Source organism: Acipenser ruthenus, chromosome 3 (assembly GCF_902713425.1).
Source record: "Acipenser ruthenus chromosome 3, fAciRut3.2 maternal haplotype, whole genome shotgun sequence".
Classification (NCBI taxonomy): domain Eukaryota; kingdom Metazoa; phylum Chordata; class Actinopteri; order Acipenseriformes; family Acipenseridae; genus Acipenser; species Acipenser ruthenus.
This window is the reverse complement of record NC_081191.1, coordinates 3,328,186-3,342,734: the sequence shown is the minus strand read 5'-3', so window position 1 is coordinate 3,342,734 and position 14,549 is coordinate 3,328,186. Positions and strand designations below refer to the sequence as shown.

At 45.0% G+C, this 14,549-nt stretch overlaps 1 protein-coding gene across 5 annotated transcripts in view; it reads left to right on the top strand.

The window, feature by feature from the left end:
• mroh1 (maestro heat-like repeat family member 1) overlaps positions 1 to 14,167 on the top strand; it is a 45,819-nt gene extending 31,652 nt beyond the window's left edge. For 3 of the 5 annotated variants that reach the window (XM_059010419.1, XM_059010423.1, XM_059010421.1), the window contains exons 27-43: positions 1,083 to 1,178; positions 1,468 to 1,572; positions 1,670 to 1,805; positions 2,238 to 2,350; positions 2,725 to 2,877; positions 3,331 to 3,485; positions 3,854 to 4,019; positions 4,192 to 4,394; positions 4,733 to 4,870; positions 4,999 to 5,113; positions 5,619 to 5,765; positions 6,617 to 6,805; positions 6,924 to 7,073; positions 7,544 to 7,678; positions 8,359 to 8,461; positions 12,052 to 12,117; positions 12,796 to 14,167. In XM_059010419.1, the coding sequence (XP_058866402.1) occupies positions 1,083 to 1,178; positions 1,468 to 1,572; positions 1,670 to 1,805; positions 2,238 to 2,350; positions 2,725 to 2,877; positions 3,331 to 3,485; positions 3,854 to 4,019; positions 4,192 to 4,394; positions 4,733 to 4,870; positions 4,999 to 5,113; positions 5,619 to 5,765; positions 6,617 to 6,805; positions 6,924 to 7,073; positions 7,544 to 7,678; positions 8,359 to 8,461; positions 12,052 to 12,117; positions 12,796 to 12,878 (2,253 nt within the window). In that variant the 3' untranslated portion in view covers positions 12,879 to 14,167. Of the gene's footprint in view, positions 1 to 1,082; positions 1,179 to 1,467; positions 1,573 to 1,669; positions 1,806 to 2,237; positions 2,351 to 2,724; positions 2,878 to 3,330; positions 3,486 to 3,853; positions 4,020 to 4,191; positions 4,395 to 4,732; positions 4,871 to 4,998; positions 5,114 to 5,618; positions 5,766 to 6,616; positions 6,806 to 6,923; positions 7,074 to 7,543; positions 7,679 to 8,358; positions 8,462 to 12,051; positions 12,118 to 12,163; positions 12,230 to 12,795 lie in introns of all 5 variants that reach the window. The other 2 variants (XM_059010424.1, XM_059010420.1) reach the window with 1 other exon arrangement.
• Positions 14,168 to 14,549: the final 382 nt, after the last annotated feature.

The following is a 14,549-nucleotide window of genomic DNA, read 5'->3' as shown; positions in this document are numbered from 1 at the left end:
AAAATGTCTCTAACCTGGGATAAATGGCTCACGACATGTTGTGTCTGTGTAGCTGACCACATTCCTGACCTTTTGTCAAAAGCAGCCTGAGGCACCTGGGTGGGGGAGGGAAAAGGTGCAGCATCCAAAAGATCTGCAAGAAACGTGATCTCTTGAATACATCTTTGAAAAATTATATTCTGTTGACCCATTCCTCTCAGAAATATTCTTTTATGTCTGTGTTTACATTCAGTCCCATATTCAGCACAACACCAAAAAATGCCTTCATCTCTGGTAATGTAACAGGTTTCCAGGAGTTCCAAGTAGAATTATGACGCCGCAGTCCTGTTCGTTTTACACTCGCATGTCTATTGGTTTCATTTACAATTTCAGTAAACCAAGTGAAAAAACTCCAGTGTAGTTCTCAAAGTAGTGCTTCCTTGAAATCCCTTATTTATCACAGTAAATGGGAGTTTTGTCTCCATCCGTCCTCCGGCTGTGCATCTGGTTGATGGTCACTTTCCTCAGAGTCCTCCAGTAAGTGAAAAATGTACTTCCTCGTCACTAGATTGATCAAAATCATCATCCAAACTGCTTCATCATCCAAACTGTGTTTTCTGCCTCATCCATCCTCTGTGCAAGTTCTTGAGGCTGCCTTGACTTTTTCTGCCTGCTCTGTGCCATTTTCACTTTGTGCATCTCAGTCTCCGTCTGTTCAATTCGGCTTTGCTCAGCTTGTAAATGGTCTATTCGGTTGTTTCCGCCTTCTTTCCGATCAGAGACGATTAGGGAACGACTTGTCTCGGCTTTTTTCAGCTTAAACGCAACACGGGCTGTGTTAGATCATGGTTTTCGGCAATGTCAGTGTCGGACTGGAAAGGGATTTTCAGTGTCGGAACAGGTCCGGCATAGGACTGCAAAGGGTTAATAACAATGATATGTTGTGTAAATGTATTAAACACCAAGATATACCCTTTTGTTGGTTGTTCTGAGAAGTTACCCTATATAATTAACAAAGCTCTTGACTCAGACCATTGTGTTTGACCATTGCTAGGACCTGCTGTGGCTACAGTAGTAACTCTTGTCGTTCTTTTTGCTGGTAGGTACTATATGGAGAGACCTTCAGGGCTCTGCAAAGTTTGCTGAAGAATGTTTTGTACCGTGACCTGAGCCCGGATGGGCTCCAAAGTATATTCAAGGTAAGCACCTTACAGGATGTATTCCAGGAAACTGTCTCAGAATTGAAAAGGTTTGAAGCAGAGGGAGTGTCCACTATAGGTGTTTCCTTTTAAAATAATGCATTAATAAAAGTGAGCGGGATGAGTTGTGTAAAGTGAAAAACATGTACACCTCCTTTTCTTGTTACTACTACTGTCTGAAAGTATTGTCGGATAAGACATGCTAACGTTAGATCTTAGATAAGGCACGCTAACGGGAGATCTCAGATAAGGGATGCTAACGGGAGATCTGTCTCACGTTTTCATTCAGCACATTGAGGTGTGGCTGAGCTCCCCTCGAGACTTAGAACGGGAGAGGGCAGTAAAGGCCACCTCTGAACTGCTGGAGTTTTACCTGGAGAATCTGAATGTCAAGGTGAGTGAGTCACCATTGAATAACCTGCCATTCCCAAGCCCTGTCCGCTACTTTGCGTGAAACTAACCCTGTACTTGATGTTTTTTTTACCCAATAGAATATGGTATCATTCCATAACCTGGGTGCACTGCTTGGTCGCTTAGCTCCAAGAGGCTCAGACCCACAGTCCACTGTGCGCAAGGAGGCCATGGACTGCATATACACACTGTTGTACATCCAGCTGCGCTATGAAGGTAAGGGACTGCATATACACACTGCTGTACCCCCAGCTGTGCTATGAAGGTAAGGACTGCATATACACACTGCTGTACCCCCAGCTGTGCTATGAAGGTAAGGACTGCATATACACACTGCTGTACCCCCAGCTGTGCTATGAAGGTAAGGGACTGCATATACACACTGCTGTACCCCCAGCTGTGCTATGAAGGTAAGGGACTGCATATACACACTGCTGTACCCCCAGCTGTGCTATGAAGGTAAGGGACTGCGTATACACACTGCTGTACCCCCAGCTGTGCTATGAAGGTAAGGGACTGCATATACACACTGCTGTACCCCCAGCTGTGCAATGAAGGTAAGGGACTGCATATACACACTGCTCTTCACTGGCTGTGGAGAGGAACGCTACACATTCTGAACTCCATGTATTTGTTTGTTTGTTGTAGGGTATGCACTTGACTATCAAGATGAATCGGTAGAAAGCCTGATAATGCTCAGGGACAAGCTGGACAATCCAGACCACGCCGTCCTGTACCGGACCTGCTCTGAGCTCACCAAGGTAAGACATACTGTTCCTATATGTGATGTGTCACTATAATATAGGCTTGGGCTCAATTCCTGTGGGGTTTTTTTTCCAATTCAAATCCATTTTAAAAGTAAATTTCTAATTACCATTCCCTTGTAATCAATTCCAACCCATCGTTGATCTAAATTGTAATTAGCAGTAATTCTGTTAAAATCAGCTTCTCACAGTGGCAACACACTACTTCAATTGAAGCAGTTGAACAATCGCAACAATTATGTCTCTAAAACTGGGAATTGATTTTGAAAAGGATTGGAATTGACCCCATCCTGATGCAGTAAATGTATGTGTGACATTAAGAGGATGCATTTGTTTTATTTTTGTATTATATTTGTGCATTGATCTGTTAGATCATCAGCAAGCGCCTACCTCAGCAGCAGTTGAACACCCTCATCTTCATGCTGTTTGAAGGGCTTGTGGATTCACAGCCCAACTGCGCCCGCGCTTCCAGTGTCGTCTTAAACACCATCCTGAAAACACGAGGGGCTGGTCTGCAAGACCTGGTAAGGGCTTACAAGAGCTTCTTCCATTCAAGGATTCGTTTTCTGAACACAAACTGTCTCAATGCAAGTATACAGCTATGGCCAAAAAGTTTAGCATCACATAAAATTAAGATTGAGACATAATTTATATGAAAATAATTAAGATATATCATATAACCAAAGAAACTACAAAGTGATATCACAAAAGTCTACCAGAAGCCATAATAGTAGTACAGTACTATTTCATGTTAGATTTTGAAATGTCAATTTTTTTTCAATTTGTCAATTTTTCATTGTGTATGGAAAACTACAAAAGCGATGTGTAATTCACTATGTTAATATAACATTATTCAGCAGGTTTGTTTGACTTTATGAAGCAAAATGAGTTCATTCAATAGGGTGATGCAAAGCTTTTGGCAGTAGTTGTTATTTAAGTAATGTGCCAAGCATCTCCTTGCTGTTAATTTTATTCAGGTTCCTGAGATCCTGGAGGTCCTGCACATTCGCCTCCAGGTGATTACAGAGGAGCAGGTGAAGGTGGCTGTAGGGCAGTCCATTCTTATTCTGGCCACGCAGCACCTCAACACAGTCGTCAATACCCTGATCTCCTACCCACTGCCCTTCGACAAGTAAGATTCAAAAGCAAACAGTTTCGTACCACAGAAATATTTCTCAGCGCACATGGAACCCTGAACACAAAGGCCTACTCTTTCATTTTTAGGGTTAGTTGCTGGAAATAGAATGACAAATAGGGATTGTCTGTGCATGTGCGTGAAAACTAGCACACCAGGGATAAAATGTAGTGCTCTAGAAAACTTTCTGAGATTTGCAGAAAGAAACATGCTGTTGCTGTCAACCTGTTATAGTCGAGCCTGCATCTGTAACAAAAACAAAGAAAAAAAGAATGAACTCAAGCTGAGGAATGTAAAATATGATTATTTGAATTGCTTGTATAAGCATGGATGGATCTAACATGGTGGTTTGATTTTATTTCAAGCTGGTCTTGTGAGATGTGGCTGGCTCTTGGTGCCGATAGCACTCTAGCCTCTCAGATCATGGAATTAATGATTGAGAAGCTGAATGTCATGGTCCCCTTTGTGGAGAAGAAGGAGTCAATGCTGAGATCCAGCATGGCACGAGTGGCAACTAGTCACCCCCTAGCTGTAAGTAACCCGAACCCTAAACCTAGCTGTAAGTAACTGCAGAGCTGAGTATCGCCTGACATGACTTTAGTCTGTTTGTTTGACATGTTGGTTGTATATCCGTGCATAGATAGATAGATAGATAGATAGATAGATATAATGTGCATACAATATTTTCCTTGCCTTCTATCAGATGACCTGCGCACTGCGTGAAATGATGCTGAACGGCAAGACTCTGACGGCTGTTTCAGGCATGTTTCCTCGCCTGTTCAGTGCCCTCCTGGTGCGTGTGGGCTCAAGCGTTGGGGTGCAGCTCCCCAAGGACATCAACAGCAACAGCATTGGCCTGGAGAAGAAACCCTCCAGCAAGACGGCTCTACACTTTGATGTCTGTGGGTGAGCAGCTACAGTTTTACACTAAAATAACACAGCGATTGACATTCTGCAGGGTCCTGCTGGGCTGCAGCACTGCTGGAAGGGAGAGAGCAGAGCATGACCTGCATGTGTCCTTTGTAAGAGAGCACGGTAGAGAGTAAATTAAGAAATACTCTCTCACGGGCGCCCTCGCACAGTGCATTCATTCTGTTTCCACACTCACTCAGTCCTTCCATCTTCAATTCATTTTCATTCTGTTACCACTTTCAACACACAACATGGTCTCTTCCTATTCCATGTGGGTTTCCCTGCTAATGAGTTCCTTTGTGTAATGGTGCTCTGGGTGTGCCTCTCCCCAGTGTTGCAGTGGAGGCACTGCGTATACTGCTGGCTCGAGCCCAGCTCGACGATGTGGTTAAACCATTGGATCAGGATGGAGTTTGGGAGCAGATGAAGGACCCGCAGCAACATGCCGCCGGGATCACTCTCCTCGCCAGGTACAGGAATCAAATTCATAATGTGGAGAACAGGATTTATAAAAGGCTGGAACCATAGAAGAAAAGAGCTTGGATTGAGCCTGGAGGTACCTTGTACAATCATCTCCTTGTGTTCTTCTTTTAAACAGAGCCATGGCTAAGCATGCAGGCCCTCGACTTCCTGAAATTGTGGAAAGCCTCTGCCCAAGCCTGAGCAATATCTATGAATGCCAGAGAATTACAGTGACGGCATTCTTCTCTGAGGTGAGTTTACAGCAAGTACATCATGTTGAACTAGATTCCATTACAATCCAATACAGATACTTTGTGGGGTGTCACCCCCCCAGGTTATCCCAACCAACTTGATTGGGAGTGGGCCGTGTACCTCATAAAGTAGCACAAAAATTCAGGATGTCCATCATGCATGTGGGTTACCTGAAAATGTATCCACTTGCTCCCCACCTCGGCATGAGTCTGCTGTTGGTTGATTTTATTTATGTTCCCCACCAGAATTACAGATTTTTCCCATATAAAATATAAAATGTCAAAGTGGGAAAGGGGTTATATGCTTCTGTTTTTCATGTGTGTATGAAGTGAGCCTGCTTTCATTTTTGTGTTGAAGTATGGGAGTATTCTTTATCATGCACTTCAGTGTTAAAGTTGTTCTCTCTCTTTCTTTCCAAGCTGCTGAAGCACCACATTTTCATGTTGAAGTATAGGAGTGTTCTTCATCATGTGCTGCAATGTTAAAGTTCTCTCTCTTTCCAAGCTGCTGAACCACCATGTTGTGACGGAGCTGATGATGATGGATGTGCTCATGAACAGCATGATGGAGAGGATATCGGACGCCTCCAGCACCACACGCATGCTGTCAGTCCGAGGCCTGGGCAACATGGCTGTGGGCTCTCCAGAGAAGGTAGGGAACAGCCTTTAAACCTGTGTCAGCAGCAGAATAAGACCGAACAAAGTAGTTTTTTTTTTTTTTTTTTTTTTATATATATAAAATTTAGTCGTCGCCAATTATTTTACCCCGGTTTTCACCCCAATTTAGCATGCCCAATTATTATCTGTATCCCCGGCTCACCGCTCACAACCCCCGCGCCGACTCGGGAAACGGAGGCTGGAACACACGTCCTCCGAAACGTGCTCCTGCCAAGCCGTCATTTTTCGCACTGCAGATCCACAGCAATGCCACCAGACCTATAGTGCCGGAGGACAACACAGATCTGGCGGCTCCGCTGCAGAGCCACAGGCGCCCTATCGGCCACAGGGGTCGCTGATGCGCGGTGAGCCGTGGATTCCCCTGCCGACCTAAGCCCTCCCTACCCGGGCAGCGCTCAGCCAATTGTGCGCCGCCCCCTAGGAACTCCCGGTCACGGTCAGCTGTGACATAGCCTGGATTCGAACCTGCGATCTCCAGGCTATAGGGCACATCCTGCACTCAGCGCGGAGCGCCTTTACTGGATGCGCCACTCGGGAGCCCCATCCGAACAAAGTAGTTCTAATCGTGACTGTCCGAGGTCATTTAACAAAACGCAGTGCGCGTTATGGACAGGGAAAAGTGGTTGCATGACGGTAGTGGCTGCCTGCTTTAAATAAAGATAGGTCTAATTTGGATCGAGACACCGGTCTCTTAAAAAAATGAAAGTAGGTTTTAGTTTGAATAATTTTAGGTAATTCTAGATCAATTATTATTAAGGAGTACTGTCTGGAGAAGATGTGTTTCACCACTACATGGAAACTAAAGAATTGCACTTCTGCCTCCAGGTTAACAAGTATGCCAAAGAGCTGCTGGCTGCAATGAGCTCTGGAATGGAGGAGAGGGATGATCCCAGCAAGCAGATTGCATTAGAAGCCATGTCCGGCCTCTCAAAGGTCCTTGTGTACCTGGACAAGAAAAATGTTCAGCTGCTTGTGGTCTACATCTTCATGAAGATCAAGCCTTTCTTGGAGAGTGTAAGCAGTTACTGTGCATCCATCAGTGTGACTTCCTGTGCAACACCTACATTCAGTATCCCTGAATATATTCAATATTGCTGTGTTTTTTTTTTTGGTTTTTTGTTTTTATTGGCAGGAGAATGATGAGATCCGTTCTGCATCCATCACCCTGTTAGGAAACCTCTCTAAGTTTGGATCAGGAGAACCTGTATTTAAGGACCAGATCCACAATGTCTTGGTCAGCCTCTTGCTGCACCTCAATGACCCAAGCCCAGAGGTTGTTAAGGTAGGGCCAGGCTGTTCTTTCAACGGTAATATTGTACTAGAAGTGGCACATTTTAAAATGTATGCAAATGTACTGTTATGCGGTCACGGGCCATGTCATGTGATGAGTGTTGTGTGTAACTTTTCAGCAACTTTCATAAAAAAAGTAGAAGGGTCTCGTGACTTAACAAGGGGGACTAGATAGTGAGGGCCCATGCAAATGCCCTGAACACAGCGGCTGCACGGACAAGCATGTCTATCTAACGCATTTCCTTGGTGCTCCTCGGTCTGGGCAATGCACAGGAAGCTGTGCCATGTGTGTGATTTTAAAGTCCTTTCTTGATTTTTTGGCCAGTCTGTGAATGAAAACCAGTATTGTAGACAACTAACTGGTGTCTTTGACAGAGACCATGTGGAAGTAGAATGAATGATACTTGTCGCTCTCGCTCTCTCTCTTGCACTACCCCCACCCCCCCCCCTCACCCCCCCCAGGCATGCAAGTTTGCTATGCGGGAGTGTGCCCCAGTGATGGGCTCCAGCCAGATCACAGCGATGTTTCAGAACCACCTGCACGAGGACAGAGGACTTCACTACGGGGAGTTTATCAATGACCTGACCAAGTACATTGTGAGAGACTTTATCACACCTTCCCCTTGCAGTCATTGGTGGGAGTGTTTGTTTGGAATGGCCAGTTTAAAGGATATATTTAGAGAAATCCATGTTAATTCAAATTTCAATGTATTTTATTTATATAACGCCTTTTATACCACAGTATCACAGAACACTTTACATGATGGTGAAAACAGAAAGCAATATCAAGAAGTTGTGAAAATGACAAAGTAACTATAATATCAATAAATAATAACAATAAGGAAATACAAAAACAATTGAAGAAGACAGGAGATTAATAAGAATGATAGATGAAACACAATTGCAAATAAAATAGATCAATCATATTTGTGAGCCAGGTTAAAAAGCAGCATCTCTAACAGAAAAGGGCAACGAGTTCCACAATCTGAGGGCATGTTCATCACATTGGGTTGGGTGGTAATCTTGCGTGATGATGCAGTTCCATCTTGTACTTCTTCTGAAGAGTAAATAGCTTCAAATGCCAGTTATAATTTAGCTTTCCTTTTCCAATCCCATGTTTATGATGCTTAGCATCAGTCAGAGTTAATGCTGATTTATAATATTGAGTCAATACTTTTTTTATAATTGCTACCCAACGTACATCTAAATTTACATTTCAGTTTTTTTTTTTCTTCATTGTTTAGCACTTCAAATGTTGAATTGTTTTATATTCTCAGATTCAGGACTTCCCAAGCATGCTGAACTTTTACCACATCACCGTCATTCAGTTCTTCAAGAGTAACTGGGCTGAGGTCAGAGCCAGTGCTGCAATGTTTATAGGTGAGGAAATGCATTCCTAAGAGAAGATGCATGTGTAAGCTGTATTTCACTTGCAGCATTCAGCTTTGTGGTGCTGATACAAGCGGGGTCTGCTAGAGCAGTAAGGTGTGATCCTGTCGACCCAGGGGAGTGCCAAACCCCGGACTGTGTATTAAAATGTTGAACTGCAGAGAAGTAGCTTGTGCAATGCCAGCCTCTGTGAGAGCGACTTCTACACTCTAATGTCCCTACCCTACCCCCCTCCCCTTCCTCTCCCCGCACTGTACACCCCCCCCCCCCCCACAACTCCCTTTATCATTATATACTCCTCGTCCAACTTCTCCTTGCCCCTGGCACCTTGAGCCACTTTGATCACCATTCCTCCCTGGTCCCTACTCTAGACTCTGTCATGCCTCCCAGCACCCCTCTTACATTTCACATCCCCCTGCTTCCAATCTCTCCCCGCTGCAAAGTAATCAACCTCCGTCGCTCCACTCCCTCCAACCTGATTTACCTCGCCTTTACAGTAAAAACCTCCCCTCCCTCATCACCTGACCTCCCAAATCCCTGAACCTCCTTCCCATCACTCCCCAATCAAATTAGGCTTCTGAAACACATGTTCGGTCTGCAACAAGCCCTGCAGCCCTTAGATGCTTTCCTCTCCCTCCACCTTGACGTCCTTGCGCTCACTGAAACATGGATCACACTAAATAACACAGCCACCCCCCGCTGCCCTCACCTCTTCAGTCACCACTTTCTACCATACCCCCAGCCCAGTTGGTAAAGGCGGCGGTACTGGCCTACTTGCGCCCTCCTCCTGGACCCCTGCCCCTCCTCCCCCAAAAACTACCACCTTCCCCTCTTTTGAGTGCCAACTTACCTCCTTTGACTCCCCTCACCACACTTCCTTCCTTGTGATCCATCACCCCCCCGGCCCCTCTCCTCATTCTTTGACCATCTTGACTGCCTCCTTTCCTCCCTCTCTCCCACCCTTTCATTCTCCCAGACGATTTCAACCTTCACCTACATTGTTCCCCCATTGCTTCTGCCCTTCTCCCCCTTACCAACTAGTTTAACCTCCTGCTTCTCCCCGCCCCCCCTACTCACATATCTGGTAATAACCTTGACTTTATCTTCCTCTCCGGTTGTAAGGCATCATCATCCCTCATAACTGCCCCTCGACCTTCCTCTGACCATTTTTTCCTCCACCCACCTCACCCTCACTCCCTGTCCCCGTAATCTCTGTACCCTTGACATCGGTTCCCTGATTTCCTTCTCTTCTTCGTTGCTTCCCCCCATCGCTGATTTCTCCTCCCTTCACCCAGACTTAGCCTCTGCCACCCTATCCTCTTCCCTTAACTATCTAGCTCTCCCATGTCCTTATTCTCCATCACTTAGGCCTCCTCAGCCATGGCTTACCTCTTCCCTTAAAACGGATCGACGTTCCTTGTGTCGGGCTGAGTGACTCTGGAAGTCCTCCCCCTCACCTTTGAACTTCCAAGCCTACCACGCCCTCCTTCAGTTTCCACTCTGCTCTGGAACTAGCCAAACACGATTACTTCCTAACCCTCATTACTGCTTTGGCCCCCAATCCTCGTCAGCTTTTCTCAACCCTCAACAAACTACTCTGTCCCCCTCCCTCATCCCAATCTCCATCTCTCCCAACCCTCACTGCTAGTGACCTCTCTCACTAGTTCACCACCAAAATCAGTACTATTCACCTATACCTCCTGACTCTGCCCCAGACTAGCCCCCACCCCCAACTTCCCATTCCACCTCCACTTGCTCCTAATACCCTCTTTTTACTGCTTCTTCCCCACATCCTTACCTGAACTCTCCTCCATCATTGCCAAGGCCCACCCTACCTCTTCCCCTCCCCTGGACCCTGTCCCTGCCTCCCTCATACCACCACTCCTCCCTCATCCTCCCTTACCTAGTCTCCCTCTTTAACTCCTCTCTCTCTCCACTGGTATCTGTCCTGCCATCTTCAAATCAGCTACCATCATCCCTCTGTTAAAAAAAGAAAAAAAAACCTCTCTCGACCCTGCCTGCCGTCCTGATTACCGCCCAATCTCTCTCCTCCCATATTTCTCCAAGCTCCTTGAGCGTCTAGTCCACTCACGCCTATCGCACTACATATCCGCCAATTCCCTCTACCCCAGATTTCAATCTGGCTTCCGTCCCTCCCATTCCACTGAGACTGCAATCCCTCCCATTCCACTGAGAATCATCTGGCCAACTCCTCCCATGCTGGCCTCTCCTCAATTCTCATTCTCCTTGATCTTTCCTCTGCCTTTGACACAGTCAATCACTCCATCCTCCACTCTTTCTAACCTCGGTATCTCTGGTACACCCTTTGACTGGCTGCAGTCATACCTATCTGCACACACCTCTGCTGTTGTTTTCAACAGCCTCACTTATCTCCCCTCCCCTCCCCTCTGACGGTCTGTGTCCCCCATTGCTCTGTCCTTGGACCCTTGCTATTCTCCCTGTACACCTCACCCCTTGAAGCTCCTATTTCCTCATTTAACTTCCCCCATCATTTCTTTGCTGACACACCCAGATATTCTTTTTGTTCCCCTCCTTTACCCCCGACCTTGCCGTCCGTATATCAGCTTGCTTGGTTGCTATCCAATCTTGGATGGCGCGCCGATACCCGCTCATCAACTCCTCAAAAACTGAAATCCTTTTCTTCCCATCCCCCTCTTTTCCCACAGCCTGCCCCACCATCTCATTCCCTCCCTTGTCCCTCATTCCATCCCTCTCTGCTCGTAACCTCTGCGTCATCTTCGACTCTACCCTCTCCCTTTCTGACCATATCTCGGCCATAACACGCACCTGCCGTTTCCACTTATTCAACATCCGCAAAATACGCCTCTCCAGTTCCTTTTCTGCTACTAAACCCCTGTCCACTTTCACTCACCCACCTCAACTACTGCAATTCCCTGCTTCTTGGCCTCCCCTCCTACGCTTTTACACCAAATTAAAAACGCCTCTGCCCGTATCATATTCAACCTCACCTGCTCCTTCCACACCTCCCCTCTCCTCCTCCAGCTACACTGGCTCCTGTTCAAATACCTTACCCTTGTGTACAAATCTCTCCATGGTCTTGCCCCGCCTCATCTGGCTGCACTGATCACCTACTATGTTCCTCCACGTCCCTTACGCGCCCAATCCCTATTGTCCCTCTCGGTCCCACCCTCGCCCTGTGCCCAATCCCATTTCCATTCCTTTTCCCTTCTTGCTCCCCTTCGTTGGAATAGACTCCCACTTATTATAAGCCATCCACACTACGTAGTTTCCACTCCTCCCTCAAAACTCATCTCTTCTCCCTAGCCCATCCTACTGATACTCCTGGCCCCTGACCTCCTGTTATGACCCAGCTTGTCTGACCCTGACCTAGCCTCTGGCCCTCTGCTTTCATATTAGCAATTAATTTGTATCTCCCCGCCCTAGCCCAATAACTTGCATTTGTTCTTCCTCAATTTTTCTTGATTTGTATTATTTTAAGTTTGTAAAGCGCCTTGGTTAAAGGCGCTATAAAACTGTAAATAAATAAAAAAATAAATAAAAATCCATGTTTATTAAAATATTTCATTTACACCTCTTAGGGTTTCTGCTGGGAAACCTTCCAGAAGATTATTTCTCGCACATGAACATGGGAAACGTCACCAAGGGTATAAAAATCCATGTTTATTAAAATATTTCATTTACACCTCTTAGGGTTTCTGCTGGGAAACCTTCCAGAAGATTATTTCTCGCACATGAACATGGGAAACGTCACCAAGGGTATGTTTACTGAAAAAGCAGGGTGTTGGGGTGTTTTGATGGAGCTTTGTAGGTACAGTAAGTTCAGCATTGATTTGACATGAAAACTTGAATGTTGTATGGTGCTGCCATTCAGGAAGAAAAGGGACAATGAAAGACCCCTAATTATACAATAATACTTGATTGTTGAAGGCTTGCTTAGTGGTGTTTTTTACCTTACATGGTGTCTTTGGCTCATGTGTACCAATGTATGGCCCTGGTTATACTTGAATGATTGTGTCATTTGAGGAACAGTCCACTGACACAGCAGTGTTAACTGTGTAGGGCAGGACAATCCACTGACACAGCAGTGTTAACTGTGTAGGACAGTCCAGTCCACTGACACAGCAGTGTTAACTGTAGGGCAGGACAGTCCACTGACACAGCAGTGTTAACTGTGTAGGACAGTCCAGTCCACTGACACAGCAGTGTTAACTGTAGGGCAGGACAGTCCACTGACACAGCAGTGTTAACTTTGTAGGGCAGGTGCTTTTGTTTTTCCGACCCCATTATCTGTTAATCTTTTTTGTTTTGTCTTTTTTGTTAAGGTCTTGTACTTCTGCTCCAAGACCCCGAGCCCTTGGTCAGGGTGAAGGCTGCAGAAGCCATGGGCCGATTCCATCAGTTTTAAACCAGCAGCTTTCAAACCATCGAGTCACATATCCGTTACAGCAACCGCCAAAAACAGAACCTGACTAGATATTCAGAGAAACACATGCACTTCCCCATCTCAACCTCCAGAACTGTGGAAGAAAAGAATTGGGTCTGGGAAGGAGGATACATACGTGGTACAAAGCTGGCAATAAGAATGGTTGACTATTCATTCATTTTACGGTTGTTTTTTTTTCTTTTTCTTCTCTTCCCTCACTGATTCATTCTGAATGCTGTATGAGCTTCCCAGCGATGTCAAGTGCCGGATCTGTTTGCTACAGACTTCATTTTTAGTTACTATCCCAACAGTTCCTGTGTTGTGGTAACGAGGGAACCCGCATTGGAAGTGGGGGCAGTAACAATAACCTATATGTAAAAGTTGTCTTTGTATCAAGATAAGTGGAACTGAACATCTTTACAGGGAAAACACCCTGTACTGTACGTTTAGCCAAAAATGCCTTTTCATAGTCGTTTAAACCCTGAGTTCTATAGTCTGGCTTCAAATCATGTAGCTCCTTGTGGCGTGGATACGGGCACAAGGATACGGTGCCAGAGGATCGAGGCACACAAAAACACAGCTGCTAGGCCCCTATGCTACGGAATGGTGTGGTGTACGTAATTAAAATATTGTACGGGACATATACAGTATTGTCAGTGTTCAATCACTATATGTATAAAAAATAATAATCTGCTACTTTCTACATTCAGCACTGGTGATTTAGTGTTTCTTTTTTTTCACTCTGGTTTAGGTTTATATATTTTTTGCTCGTAATTTAAGGGGTAAGGGTCTTGTCAATGATCTTTCAGTAATGTGTTGGTTCCTTTATGTATTTCTGAGGCTCACTGCTACTTTTACTGTACTGTATTGTGCCTCATGTTTACTGATCATTAAGAAAAGAGGTACAAACAGCATTGTGTGTGCCAATCTGATTTCTAACCCAATAGCTGTCTCAAGTGTTTAATCAAGGCGGTAGTGAATTGATTTACGTTGTAACTGCATAGTTCGTTGTGTTGGGTGCTACGGTTTCATTAGATTGTACATTTATGTTAAAGTCCCAGCATAACATTTAAAGATATCTTCTGATATCTCTACATCGCAGCTCAGATATTTAACAATGGCTTTCAGAATACACACACATAATGAAAGTGTGATACTGTTTCAATGTGTTTGTTCCCTGAATGTAATGTACATGTGGGGGGTGTTGAATTACACTGGTACCTCGTGGTCATGCCCTATGATTGTACATCATTAAATAAATAATATATCAAGGCTGGTCCTGTGCATGAGACCAATTCCCACAGTGCCATGTGCATGCTTACACATTGTAAGTTAACTTTCACTGCAACATTCCACTTGCATTCAAGGTGAGCAATATATTTGTATTACAGTATTTGGGTTCTACGCTTATCAAAAGCACCGTTGCATACCATAGATTACTATATAGAATACTGTGGTACCCAAGGTATGTAACCAAAGGCTACATAGTCCTAACGCGTATATTTATAAATTGCATTACCCTTATTGTGATAACACAGTCTTGGAGCCAAGGGTGTAGAGCAATTGGTCCTCTCTTTGAACAATACATATGCAAATCGCCCTTTTATTGCACAGTAGAAATGTATTGGACTTTTCTCTAAACGAGTAATATTC